The sequence below is a fragment of the Homarus americanus genome, unplaced genomic scaffold, assembly GCF_018991925.1.
Source record: "Homarus americanus isolate GMGI-L3 unplaced genomic scaffold, GMGI_Hamer_2.0 scaffold28, whole genome shotgun sequence".
NCBI lineage: Eukaryota > Metazoa > Arthropoda > Malacostraca > Decapoda > Nephropidae > Homarus > Homarus americanus.
In genome coordinates this window covers 6962144-6975142 of record NW_024742238.1, presented here as the reverse complement: position 1 = coordinate 6975142, position 12999 = coordinate 6962144, and the positions used below count along the sequence as shown (strand labels likewise).

At 35.3% G+C, this 12999-nt stretch overlaps 1 protein-coding gene across 6 annotated transcripts in view; it reads right to left on the bottom strand.

Moving 5' to 3' along the window:
* Positions 1 to 1532: 1532 nt before the first annotated feature.
* Positions 1533 to 12999, bottom strand: part of LOC121876534 (bestrophin-2-like) — a 94279-nt gene continuing 82812 nt past the window's right edge. For 5 of the 6 annotated variants that reach the window (XM_042381716.1, XM_042381715.1, XM_042381719.1 and 2 more), the window contains 5 exons: positions 11819 to 11957; positions 9464 to 9576; positions 7780 to 7924; positions 6455 to 6578; positions 1533 to 2818 (listed from right to left, as the gene is read on the bottom strand). In XM_042381716.1, coding sequence (XP_042237650.1) covers positions 2263 to 2818; positions 6455 to 6578; positions 7780 to 7924; positions 9464 to 9576; positions 11819 to 11957 — 1077 coding nt within the window. In that variant the 3' untranslated portion in view covers positions 1533 to 2262. The remainder of the gene's footprint in view (positions 2819 to 6454; positions 6579 to 7779; positions 7925 to 9463; positions 9577 to 11818; positions 11958 to 12999) is intronic. The other variant, XM_042381721.1, reaches the window with a different exon arrangement.

The window sequence follows — 12999 nt, the reverse complement described above, 5'->3', positions numbered from 1 at the left end:
CCCGCGGAGGCCATTGTGAGGGGAATAGCGGGCACAAGAGAGAACTGTATATGCGGACTGAGAACAATGAGACAGGCCCGGCTAGGTCAGCGACTTCTACCCTCTGGTGGCAGGGCACATCATGTTACATTAGACCAATCACAGCTAGCGGCGGAGGGAGGTAAGGATGCGTGGGTAAAAAATGGCGTGGCGGTCAGGACCTCTCCAGCCGCTCGCCACATAAATGACCAAATTTACCGAGTAATTAAAGCATTTTCATTCTGGCAAGGCACCGCGTAAATGACCAAACGCGACTACAAAAACCGCGTAAATCCAGACTATACTGTATTATTTTTGCCTTTTCGACTTATGACCTGGTCGTCGGGACGGAACCCGATCGTTAGTCGGGGAGAGATTGTATTTCTACTTTGAAGTTCTGTCAGACTGACCAAAGTGCAGTGCCTCTCTCCACCCACCCAGGCTCCAGTAATCAAAAGTGTAAGTGCCCTGGAGTGTTCAGTTACTGTTTCTTTTAACTGTTGTTATTATTTAATCTACAGTAAGATCTCATATTTCGAGTGATTACATTTCGCGTGTTTGAATTTCGCGAGCACTAACTAATGTAACCAAGTCTTATACTTGGCATAAAATATAGTGAGTTTTGCGAGATACAGCCAGCTGAATGCTAGCCACTGTCTTAGAATGACATCACAGTCCTCATACCAGTTACAGTCATTTCTGCTACAACACGTGTTTTGTCAACTCGAATTGGTTGTAATGCGATTGATAAATAAGGGAACGCTGTTTGTAAAACACGATCTTTTGCACACGAATGTTGGCTATAGCGCGATTCCATCCTCAATGTTTTAAGCGGGGCGCAGGTTTATGCCATGTTTACAGTTCACGTTCGACATCACATGTTCAATTGATTCGTGTCTTGTGTTTGTGAAGTGTTTTTTGAGAGATACTCTGTAAATTTTGTTCTCTTTTTTTTTTGCAAATTTAGCTGTTACCCATAAATATTGTACGAAAAGATTAAGTAAAAAGAATGTTTCGCAGTGCGGACTAATAACGGTTTACACCAGCGCCCTCTGTTTACATCATGTGATCAGTGGAATCACGAGGTTTATGGTGATCAAATTGCCGGTGGTGAACGTAAAAGAGGTTTACACTGCACCTATCGCATTGTAGCACGCGCCATCCTAGCAACCGCCCAGGCTGCTATTGAGAGTATTTTGGGTGGTGCTACCACCTGTCGAGTCAAGATAATGACCTCTACTGGGGGTGGTGCTGGTGGAGGTGGGACAGACCCACCTAAGCGACCAAATAAGGAAAAGGAGAAGCGAGACTATCATAAAGGAGTTAAGTTTGCCAAGTACTCGGTGCAGGATAAGCATTGTGTGATTAAGTTACTTGAGGAAGGCCTAAAAACTAGTTTCCAGAAAGCACAATCAGGTCAATAAAGGCAGAATTTGTATCATTTGGAGGTTATAAATGGGAAAATCAGAGGTTGATGTGGAGTGGCTAGTCTATATTGTTATTTTTTTCATTAGTTTATGTATTTGCATTTGGCAAATTTGAATTTGGTGCAATTTTTCCCATCTATATTACTCATGAAATACAAGATCTTACTGTAATATAGCCTATACATTTTATTCTTTAGGGTTTTAGTAAGTTTTTAGATAAAATTTTTGACAGGGGGCACCAACAGAGTATTACTGCTACTGTAAGTCAGACTTTTGGTTCAACTTAGGGAGGTTTTACTGTATATATGTATTCATATGAGAGTTATTACCTGGACCTTTTGACCCTTGACATTCAGCAGTGACTCTTTGCTTAATCATATAGTGTACATTGATACAAGCCCCATAACTCCAAACAAATTTTTAATCTCTGAGGTCATGTGATCTTGACTTTAATATGAACTTAGAGTTTGGTAATGAGCACTTCGTGTAGCAATGAAATTCTTGTGATGCCAGAATTAATACAGTGCAAAAGTTGTGCTTCTGGCAAAAGTTTTGAACTTTGACCTTCTACTGTGATTTTTATCAAGGTACGTATATCATCTAAATTTGCATGTCTGTATGTATATGATGGTCACTATGTCTTCCAAGTTTAGTTCAATTTGAGATGTACATATGGACGGACGGACGGACGTGGTTAACATAAATTTCTCCCTCTAACAAGGGCATAAAAATTATTTAAAATTACTTGAGATAATTTTTAACACAGTTAATGAATAGTCTTTTAGTTATATGTGTTTATCAGATGACAAAAATTTCTTTAGTTTTCTTGATTGCTAATATTATTATTATTAGTTTCCAATGTTAACCCTAATTCACTTTCTGAGACAATTATATTTCTACCTTCGTTCACATGGTCTAAATTATCTTCAGATATAGTTTCCAGAGGACCTTCAATTATAGTTTCTAGTACAGGTATGTCCTTTGCTCCTGAGAGCTCTACATTATCAATATTTACAGCAATTTGCTCCACCTTTTGACAACCAAACATTTCTTCAGGACTGTAGACCTCTGGACTAGTTCCTACGGCAAATACATTCAGATCTCCACTGAAAGGTTTATATAGAGAGGACTCCTCTAAGTTAGCTGATGTAAGAGGAGCCACAGCATTGATCTTCCCACTATTAGTATTTGATGCATCAAGTGTGGCAAGACTCTGGGTTGTTTGCCAGTGTTTTTCTAGAGACCTGGGAGAAGGAGATGCTGGTTCACTAGTACAGGCCCCATCCTGTTTATATGACCTACTGGCTTTGCTGTCATATCCTGCATGTGAAATCTGCTCTGGATTTGATGTCCCGGAAGCTAAGAATCCACTACTGCAAAAGATTAACTAATTAGTATTATTGGAATTGTTAGATTTAAGTACCTATATGAAATACATGTTGATAAAGGATTAAAAAAAAAGAAAAACATAAAAAAGTCAGTAGAGCAATTAATAAAAATCATTTTCCATATAAGTTATTTGAAAATAACAGAAGTCAGGCCGAAAACTATGGATAATAGTAACAAAGAAGACTAAATAATAAATATCAAACTCCCCTAAGATCTTGTTGAAGTATCTCTATGCAATTTATAATCAATTTAACCAAATCTATTTTTTATCTGTATAACCATAGGAAAAGCATAAATTATAGGGGACTCGCAACTACAAATGTCCAGAATATCTGAGCCATGCTGGAGGCTTGCTGTTTACAGACAAAACTCAGGAAAATAGAGAGAGAAGAGGGAAAAGAATGCTGCCTTCATTAATGCTTTAATGAATACAAAGTACAGGTTGTACCTCAGGTTGTACCTCTCTAGTCCGGCATTCTGTGGTCCGGAACGATTTTAGTTTGTCCAATAGGTAGATAGGCAGCTTTTTTTTCTTTTTTTTTTTACTTATCTGAATTATTATTATTATTACAGGAGTATTAAATTTTTGCCCCTCAGGCCCCAATGTGGGTCAGTGACCTATGCCCGGGTGGGCTAATCCCCTAAAAAAAAAAACAACAACAAAGCCGCGGGAAATTAAGGTTTGTTTACATCCGGCAGTTCGGCTGCTCTCTCTCTCTCTCTCTGCTTGTCTATACAGAGTACAACATTTAACCCTTCAATATATATGAGCAGTAAATAAGTGTTGCTTTCATATTCTTATGTAGAGTAATGACGATATGTTTTCACATGTGCACACTTACATACGCGCAGTCTCACTTTTTTTTACCATTAATGGTTAGCTACTTATATTGTTCCATTTATTAACATTAAATAACATTACAGGTACTTCAAACAACCATATTAATTTTTTTACATTAATTTTACTACAGCTACAATCAGGGTCTTATTTTCTTCAGTTTTATATGTAGAACCAATCAGTCACTGGTTTTGTAAACTTTAACATAAACAATGCCGACAGCAGTCATGCCTTCTCGTGTGTTTTAATATTCCACGTATTATTAATAAATTGTATTGTTAATTTTGCACACACAAACATTAATTCAATAAAAACAAATTCAGAAACATTAATTAAAATATATATGAGCAGTGTTGCTTTCATATTCTTATGTAAAGTAATGTCGATATGTTTTCACATGTGCGCACTTACATACGCGATCTCTCTTTTTTCTTTACCATTATCGTTAGCTACTTCTATTGTTCCATTTATTAACATTAAATAACATTACTTAAAACAACCATATTAATTTTACAACAGCTACAACCAAAGTCTTATTTTCTTCAGTTTTATATGTAGAACCAGTCAGTCACTGGTTTTGTAATCAACGAAAACAATGCTGTGTCATTTCCTCGTGTGTTTTAATATTCTATGTATTATTGTATTGTATTGTATTGTATTACTTGTATTGCTCATTTTGCACACATAAACATTAATTCAATAAAAAAGACATTCAGTAATAAACAATAATGAATCTTTTGTACATAAGAGAAATGACGCTGTTTACACGATTATGCACGTCGTCTGCACGTTGGCGGGCCGTTCAAACCCGTCGAAATTCAAGTTTCCGCCGTCAAAATTTTTATTTATTTTTTTTTGAGTTCCAATAAAATACATTGAATTAAAAACTCGAGAAATTTGAGAAGCTACTATACGACATTTAACCCTTCAATATGTCTTCAAAGAGACCATGATGCAGAGAAAGTGGTGCTAGTGCTTCCAAGCATAAGCACAAGTCACTATCTATTCAGGAAAAGGGTGAATTTCCATGGTCCGGCACAGGTCAGGTCCCGAGGTTGCCGGACTAGAGAGGTACAACCTGTACCTCTTTCCCCATAATGCAACTGCAGTCAGGTACTCATGTGAGAAAAAGAGGAAAGGGTGGAAATGTGTGATGCTGCAGGCCTCTGTCAGTGATGCCCTGATGTAAACAGCTCTGCTAACCTACAGCCAGTGATGTACTAATGCAGGTTGAAGAGCCAGTTTACAGTAGTGGTACCAGGACTCATTTAATGCCAAAATATTAATAATGAATATTAACTAATGCACTATGATGATAATATTCATAAAAGTGACTGGCAATGAATGTGACTACTCTACTCTTCACTCATGGACATATTTGTTTTGTTGATTGTTTTATTTGGATAGTATAACTTCAGCTTACCAAATATTTAGAATAGCACAGTATGGAAATATTGGTGTAATTCACATTTCTTCATTTCTTGTCACACAAGCAAAGCAACAAGGCAAATGTTGAGACTTTTCCAAATCACGTTATTTTAAGATTTGGGGACATTCCGTGGCCACTCCGATCACCTGAACTTACGTCTCCAAATTATTTTTGATGGGGCTACTTACAGTGCACAATTGGTGCATTTACATGGGCTAGTCAGGTTTTGTGCAGTGCAGCAGCCCTGTGCTTGTTTACATTTGACAGAAGAAAACCCACAATAGTAAACATCCTATGGAATCAAAGTAAACAATATTAAAACAAATATCTCAATGTAATAAGTTGTGGAATGTTTATATGATGAGCCTTTGTAAATGCACTAGTGAAGGGGACTGTACATTGTCTATGCAAATGGAGTTGACCAAAAACACTCCCTGAACTGAGAGACAACAAACAGAAACAAAGTAAGTCAGATTTTGTGTGAAACACTTCAGCAAGTTATGGATTTCTTCTTCTGCTTCCGTGAATACCTGTACATAAATTATAAGGGAAGTTACATGATGCCAATCATTTTCAAGAAATTAAGAAGTGTAAATTTCACCAATATTTCCACACTGTGTTCTTCTAAATATATGGTATCCCAAAGTTATATTATCCAAATAAAACAATTAATCCATGAATTTATTGTCACCCTGTACAGCATATAAAACTAATTTTATTGTTTCTGCTCTATATCCCTGGTTTTGTGCTCTTCCTTGGTTGATTTTCATATGGTCAAGATAAAAAAAATATAGATATGTTCACCCCATGCACAATGCTGCCTCTACTAAATGAATTTTTAAAAGATATTATGGTGACAGATTCACATGCAATATTGCTGAATTATAACCTTGTTACCTAATTTAGCTACCTAATGAATACTCATTGTTCATGTGTAGAGCTAAATACCATATTCCTGACTATGGATAAAAACCTAACCAAAACCCTCTGCTATTACAATGTAGTGTCAAATTTCCTGTGGAAATGGAACCACAGATTACCATATGAAGGACTGTATTTTTCAACTTATTACAAGAATCATGAGAGGGTTCCATTATAAAGAAGGGAACCAAGTCCAATACCGTAGTTAACAAAGTGTTTCATGAGAGTTTGAATCTACAAGTAACTTGAAAAGCTCAATGATTGAAGAAAACAGAGTTACTTTGAATGAACATAGTCATGAAAAAAGAATATGTGTTTGCTCTTGCCTTTGGTTTCCAGCAACTTTGTGGGAAAGTTAAATTTTACTTCAGTACCAAATTTTTTAATAACCCTAAATTTCAAGACTGAAAAATCCTTTAACAATTTGCACACCTGGATTTTATAGGAGACGATGAAGCACTGGGCTCCCCATGAAATGATTTTGTTTGACTTATCATCTTGGTAAATCCTTTGAGGTTTATGGTGCTTTGGCCTCTTCTATCTTCCTGCAACAATTCTTGTAATGGGAACAGATAAGTATGACATTAATAAATCTAGCTTGTAATGGTAGCTCTGTTAAATCTAATTACATTTTCACAAAGGAAAAAATAAATAATAATATATATATATATATATATATATATATATATATATATATATATATATATATATATATATATATATATATATATATATATATATATATATATATATATATATATATATATATATAACTAAAGAAAACACGAGAACCGTAGTTATCAGCATATACCTGGATCACACGCACCTACAGTGATTTATTTGCATATGTATATATATATATATATATATATATATATATATATATATATATATATATATATATATATATATATATATATATATATATATATATATATATGTATATATATATATATATATATATATATATATATATATATATATATATATATATATATATATATATATATATATATATATATATATATATATATATATATATATACACACACACACCTGCATTGGGGCAGAAGGGGGCAACTTTGAACATTTCCTTTAGGTTGTATCAAAGAGGGGTCACACTGTAGAGATCTGTGAATAAATGATTACAAAAACCTATGGGGGTTTCACTTCAAATTCACTCTCATTAATACAACATCTTAAATGTATTGAATAATGGAAACTATGCAGAATCTGATATTTTACCATGGAGACATTGTGGTTTAGAATTATCCAAGGATTTCATCCTCCAATTTAATGTACTCTTTGCTGAATCACCATATATATATATATATATATATATATATATATATATATATATATATATCTATATATATATATATATATATATATATATATATATATATATATATATATATATATATATATATATATATGTGGCATTTTCGTGACCAGTGAAAGTTTGAACGCTCGTGCTTGGCTAGTGTACAGCGAATGAGAGTGCACCAAGTCCGTAGACTTGCATGGTTAATTAGGGTGCGCCAAGTCCGTAGACTTGCATCGTTTTCCATCGTAAATAAAATGGTTAATTAATGCCTTCCTAAAGAAACCATCGACCAGGTTTGTTCCACTCTATGAATTTTTTGCGATTTTTCCACCAAGTTTGATGAAAAACGATTGTGCCGTTTCAGCTGCCCAGAACAGACAGACAGACAGACATGTGCCTAGTCCTATAGTATATTAGATATAATAAATACCTGTTTTATCCTCATCGCTTGATAGAAAGTCATCTCCATCTCCCTGGAAAATTGAAGTGCGGATGGAAGCATTGCTGCCTAGACCTTTGTCTGTATGTCCATACTCTCTGTCTACTGGAGATATCGTTTCACTATTCATAGTGTGCTGAAAACATAAAGTAGAAATAATGACAAATAAACTTTAAGGAATTATCTTGAAATCCCATACTATACAGTAGCTGCACCTAAATTTAGTTTACAACTAAGCAAATCATCAATTACAGCCACAAGTCCTGTTTTAACCCTTGATTAAAGCTGTCTGTCACAAGTTCCAAGAGACCTTTAGATGCAACAATTCACTATATAAAGTATGAAGCCTCATTAGCAGACATGCAATATTACCTTCATTTGGTCAATTTTCACAATACCTAACAGGAAAAGGAATGTATGTGAGGTCTCAAGCTCTGGGCTCAAGACAGAAAATGGGATTTCAGGATCAATCCTTCTGCTCTGGCCAACACCCTTCACTTGACAACTTGTGAATTTTGAAGTTAGTCATAAAATGGGAAATGGCAATTATAGGTGCTCATATGGCATGCACTCCATTAGAAGAGTTAATCTGCATATACCTGTATCTTACTTATTAAAATACTTTATGAGGAAGTTAACCTCATTAATCCCTGCATTATGATTCATGTAACTCTTCATTCAGTGATGAGTTTCATAAACTTGACAATCCAGTGCCTCTATAGTCACATGAACTTCCAGTTTACTAATCATGAATCCAAGAGAAGAAAGAAGGTATCCATGCTAACGGGTACAACTGGCAGCTCTTTGGAAGAAATAAATTCAGACCCAAATGGACCAACATTTTGTCATGTTATCTATAATTTCAGCTCTGATCATCTCATTATTTAAATTCTTTTATTAAATTGCTTATCAAGAGTAATTTGAATTCACAGTCATGAATTGTTAAGACCCAGACTGATTTGTCATGATCAAATGTGAATCCTGTAATATAATTTTCCAAAACATTTGAAACCGTAAGCATTGTATATTATTCTCATGCATTAGCTATGAAAAGTATTATCACCACTAAATAAATGAAACCTAAGTGGTACAGACAAGTGAACAGAGAACATTTTTAAAGGAATTAATTCATGAACATAACTCTTGTGAAAGGGGAAGGGAGTAAACCATGATCGGTGGTATACTACAAAGAAATTACAATCAGTACTATACTATTTGAAGTGCATGTGGATCAAAAAATATTATCAGGTAAGGTACATTGAACACTGTTGTATGTTGGTACATTACATAAATCTCTTTTTACAGAAAGCAAGGAGATAATTTTGTTTAATTAAATCAGGAATTAGGGAGAATAGGTGGGGTGAAAATGAGAAGATGTAACATTACATAGGATGTGGCTGATCGTGTGAAAAGGGGAATGTAGTTGTATGAGCTAAACAATTACATTATGTGAGTATTGTGTATCTGAAGAAACCAAAAGGATACACTGTATAGAAAAATTTATCTTATACAAAGTATGTGGTATAGCTGCATCAGTGATAATTTGTTCTCTGCTGCCCTACAGTAAAATGGACATGTACAAGTTATATACAGGTAGAGGAAGATGGATGCACACGCAAAGAAGTTTAAAAATACCCTCGTCATGCCAAGTGCTTACCAGAATAAAACTACTTACCTCACTGTATATTTTATTTAATCTTGGCTTCTTATGTTTGGGTAAAATATGCCCTCTACTTGATTCATTTGTACTTTCGAAGTCATCAGAAGATTGTGACAGAATGACATGACCTGTAAAAAATAAATGATAATCAATTATTAACATAATGTAGGGATTGAATACCGGTACACAGTAAGATCTTGTATTTCGCGAGTAATATAGACTGGAAAAATTGCGCCAAATTTAAATTCGCCAAATGCAAATACATAAACTAATGGGAAAAATAACAAAATAGACTAGCCACTCTACATCAACCTCTGATTTTTTTTTCATTTATAACCTCCAATTGATACAAATTCTGCCTTTATTGACCTGATTGTGCTTTCCGGAAACTAGTTTTTACGCCTTCCTCAAATAATTTAATCACACGCTGCTTATCCTGCACCGAGTACTTGGCAAACTTAACTACCATATGATAGTCCCGCTTCTCCTTTTCCTTATTTGGCTGCTTAGGTGAGTCTGTCCCACCAGCACCAGTAGGACCACCAGTAGAGGTAGAGGCCATTATCTTAACTTGACAGGTGGAGCACCACCCAAAAAAGCACACAATAACAGCCCGGGCGGTCGCTAGGATGGCGCGGGCTACAACGCGATAGTTGAGTTCTTGTAAACCTCTTTTGCGTTCACCACCAGCAATTCGATCACCACCAGAATGCTTCTTGGAAACTTTCCTCTTACCTTGTCTTTCCGTATTCATCGCTAACACAACAAAATTGGAGAAAAAAGCAAAAATCATAGAGTAATTGACAGAAACCGCGCGATTAAGCTGATCACGTGATGTAAAGAGAGAGCACTGGTGTAAACCGTTATTAGTCCTCACTGCGAAGCATTCCTTTCACTTATTCTTTTCATACAGTATTTATGGGTAACATAAATTTGCAAAAAAAAAAAAAAAATAAATAAATAAATAAATAAATAATAAAAAACTAAAAAAATATTATAGAGTACCTCTCAAAAAACACTTCACAAACAAAAGACACGAATCAATTGAACATGTGATGTCGAACATGAACTGTTAACATTGCATAACCCCGCGCCACGCTTAAAACGTTGAGGATGGAATCGCGCTATAGCCAACATTCGTATGCAAAAGTTCGCGTTTTACAAACAGCGTTCCCCTCTTCATCAATCTTGTTACAACCAATTCGCATTGACAATACACGTGTTGTAGCAGAAATGGCTGTAACTGGTTTGAGGGCTGTGACGTCATTCAAGACGGTGGCCAGCATTCAGCTGGCTGGATCTCGCGAAATTCACGATATTTTATGCCAAATATAAGACTTGGTTACATTAGGTAGTGCTCGCGAAATTAAAAAATGCGAAATGAAATCGCGCAAAATATGAGAACTTACTGTAGTTGTAAATGATAATGAATTATTAACATAATGTAAAAATTGAATATAGTTGTTATTATAGATATTCATGTAAAAAATACTATACTTGTATTTCTGACCATTATCTATATTTGTTTGTTTTTAGTTGTTTACTTACTTTTTTAAGTTGTCCACTAACCCTTATGCCCTGGGCAATGTAAAACCTGCCAGACCCCCCAAGCGGGCATATTTCAGGGGGAAAAAATCAAAGGAAAAAAAAACACTGGTATTTCAGGCGCAAATTTAGTGGTTACTCTAAGCATACTGTTATGGCTGGCATGCACATGGTCCCCTACATCCACAGCGACCATAACTTCGCTGAGGGGGTGGCTGGTAGGGAGGTGAGTGAGCACCATTGTCTGCCTCAACATCATCTGGGTCTGTTTCCTCCCCATCACTATCTTCGTCACCCGATACTATATCAATGCCACTCAAATCAAGCAACTTTTTTTGATGAATAATACTGCTGTCGAGGGTATGGAAGAGTGAGGTGGGTCACAAGACATCGAAGGACATGCATCCATCATGATAGCTGCTGGATAACTGGACCACCAGACTTGAAACAAAGATTATGTGCAAGCTGAGCTGCCTGGACATTCATACTATGCCGCAAAAATTATGAATGTAGAGGAACATCACCCGGGGTTGCTGTGGTGGACGTAGAGGAACGTCACCCAGGCTTTAAAGGTTAACATATGGTCACAAGTTCTAGAATGAGGTAAAGGTAGTATTACCAACAACAAATACTGTACAATGATTTTGTAATGGCACTACTGTACATACCTGTTACAAGTGGTTTAGATTATGATTTCTTAAAAATTAATTACTGGTGGTTTTTGAGGGTCCTAGAAAATTCTGGTTTGTTAACTGCTGGATATTATATCATTATGCTAAGAAAATTTACCATAACAATGCACATATCATAACCAGAACATCTTACCATCTTTATCTCTGCGTTTTATCTTGATCAGTATTGGCTCATCATAATCATAGGAATTTCTGCCTTTATGTCTTGGGCTCGAAACATCAGGGGTTTGACCATCAAGAGACAGGTCTGACATGCGGAAGATGGCACTATCCTGGAAACATTAAAGAAATATCAAGAAGGTAATGACAACACAGGTATTCAATAAGCTTTTATATTCAGTACAGTGGGAACTGACTGATCAAAAGGTTCTGGCAATCTATTTCCCCAATTTTTATTGTCACGTTTTTCGAAATATCTGTGGTTCAGGATGTAATGTAGGTACTGTAATCAAACTACTGTACTGTACAGAATTCTTATTTATCAAAAAAGCATTGGGGACTTGGATGCTGTTATCAAGCATGGTGGTCTTGCAACAGTACAATAAACAAATATTTAAGACTGCCATTTTAAAAAACTTTAAACTTACCATTTCTTATTGCTTATCACAAATATAAGCTTATAAGGTGTGAGAAACTACAATTTCTTTGCTATGCTTACAGGAGAATTTAGTTAAATACAGTATCAGCAATAATAGGAAATGATATTTAAGGACAAAATTTTATGGCTTTCAGGAAAGCTTATTTCAATACTAATATCCTACAGGGGTTATCTTGAGATAAACTCAAGGTAAAATTTAACTTTACAATACTGTAAAAGTAATGTAGTGCCTGGGTTATCAAGGGGTTTTGATTTCACTAATATTCTCAGACTTCACATAAGACCAATACTTAACCCTAAGTTTTAAAGACAATCTTTATTGAAACACTTGGTATTAATGATTTCCTAGTGTAACTCTTACAAAGATTCTAAGGGAACAGGAGGTGCCACCATACAGTAATCTTATGACTAGGTGAAAGTTGCTTTGTTCTCTAAAACAATTTAAGAGTTCTGACTTCCTATGTTTGCTGGTGTATAAGGTGTACTTACCCCTAAAATCACCCTACACATTATACACTGGAGGTATAAGATTACGAACTGTGATGGCTGATGCTGAAACTATAATGAATTGCTGCACTTCAACAACTAAGGTGAAAAGTGCTTAAGTACAGTATGTTAGTAATTTCATTAGTCATGAACAATAAACAATTCATAAAGATTCATAACTGTGTGATGGTTAGTAGGTTGTGTGAGTCCATATACTGAGGTTATTCTGC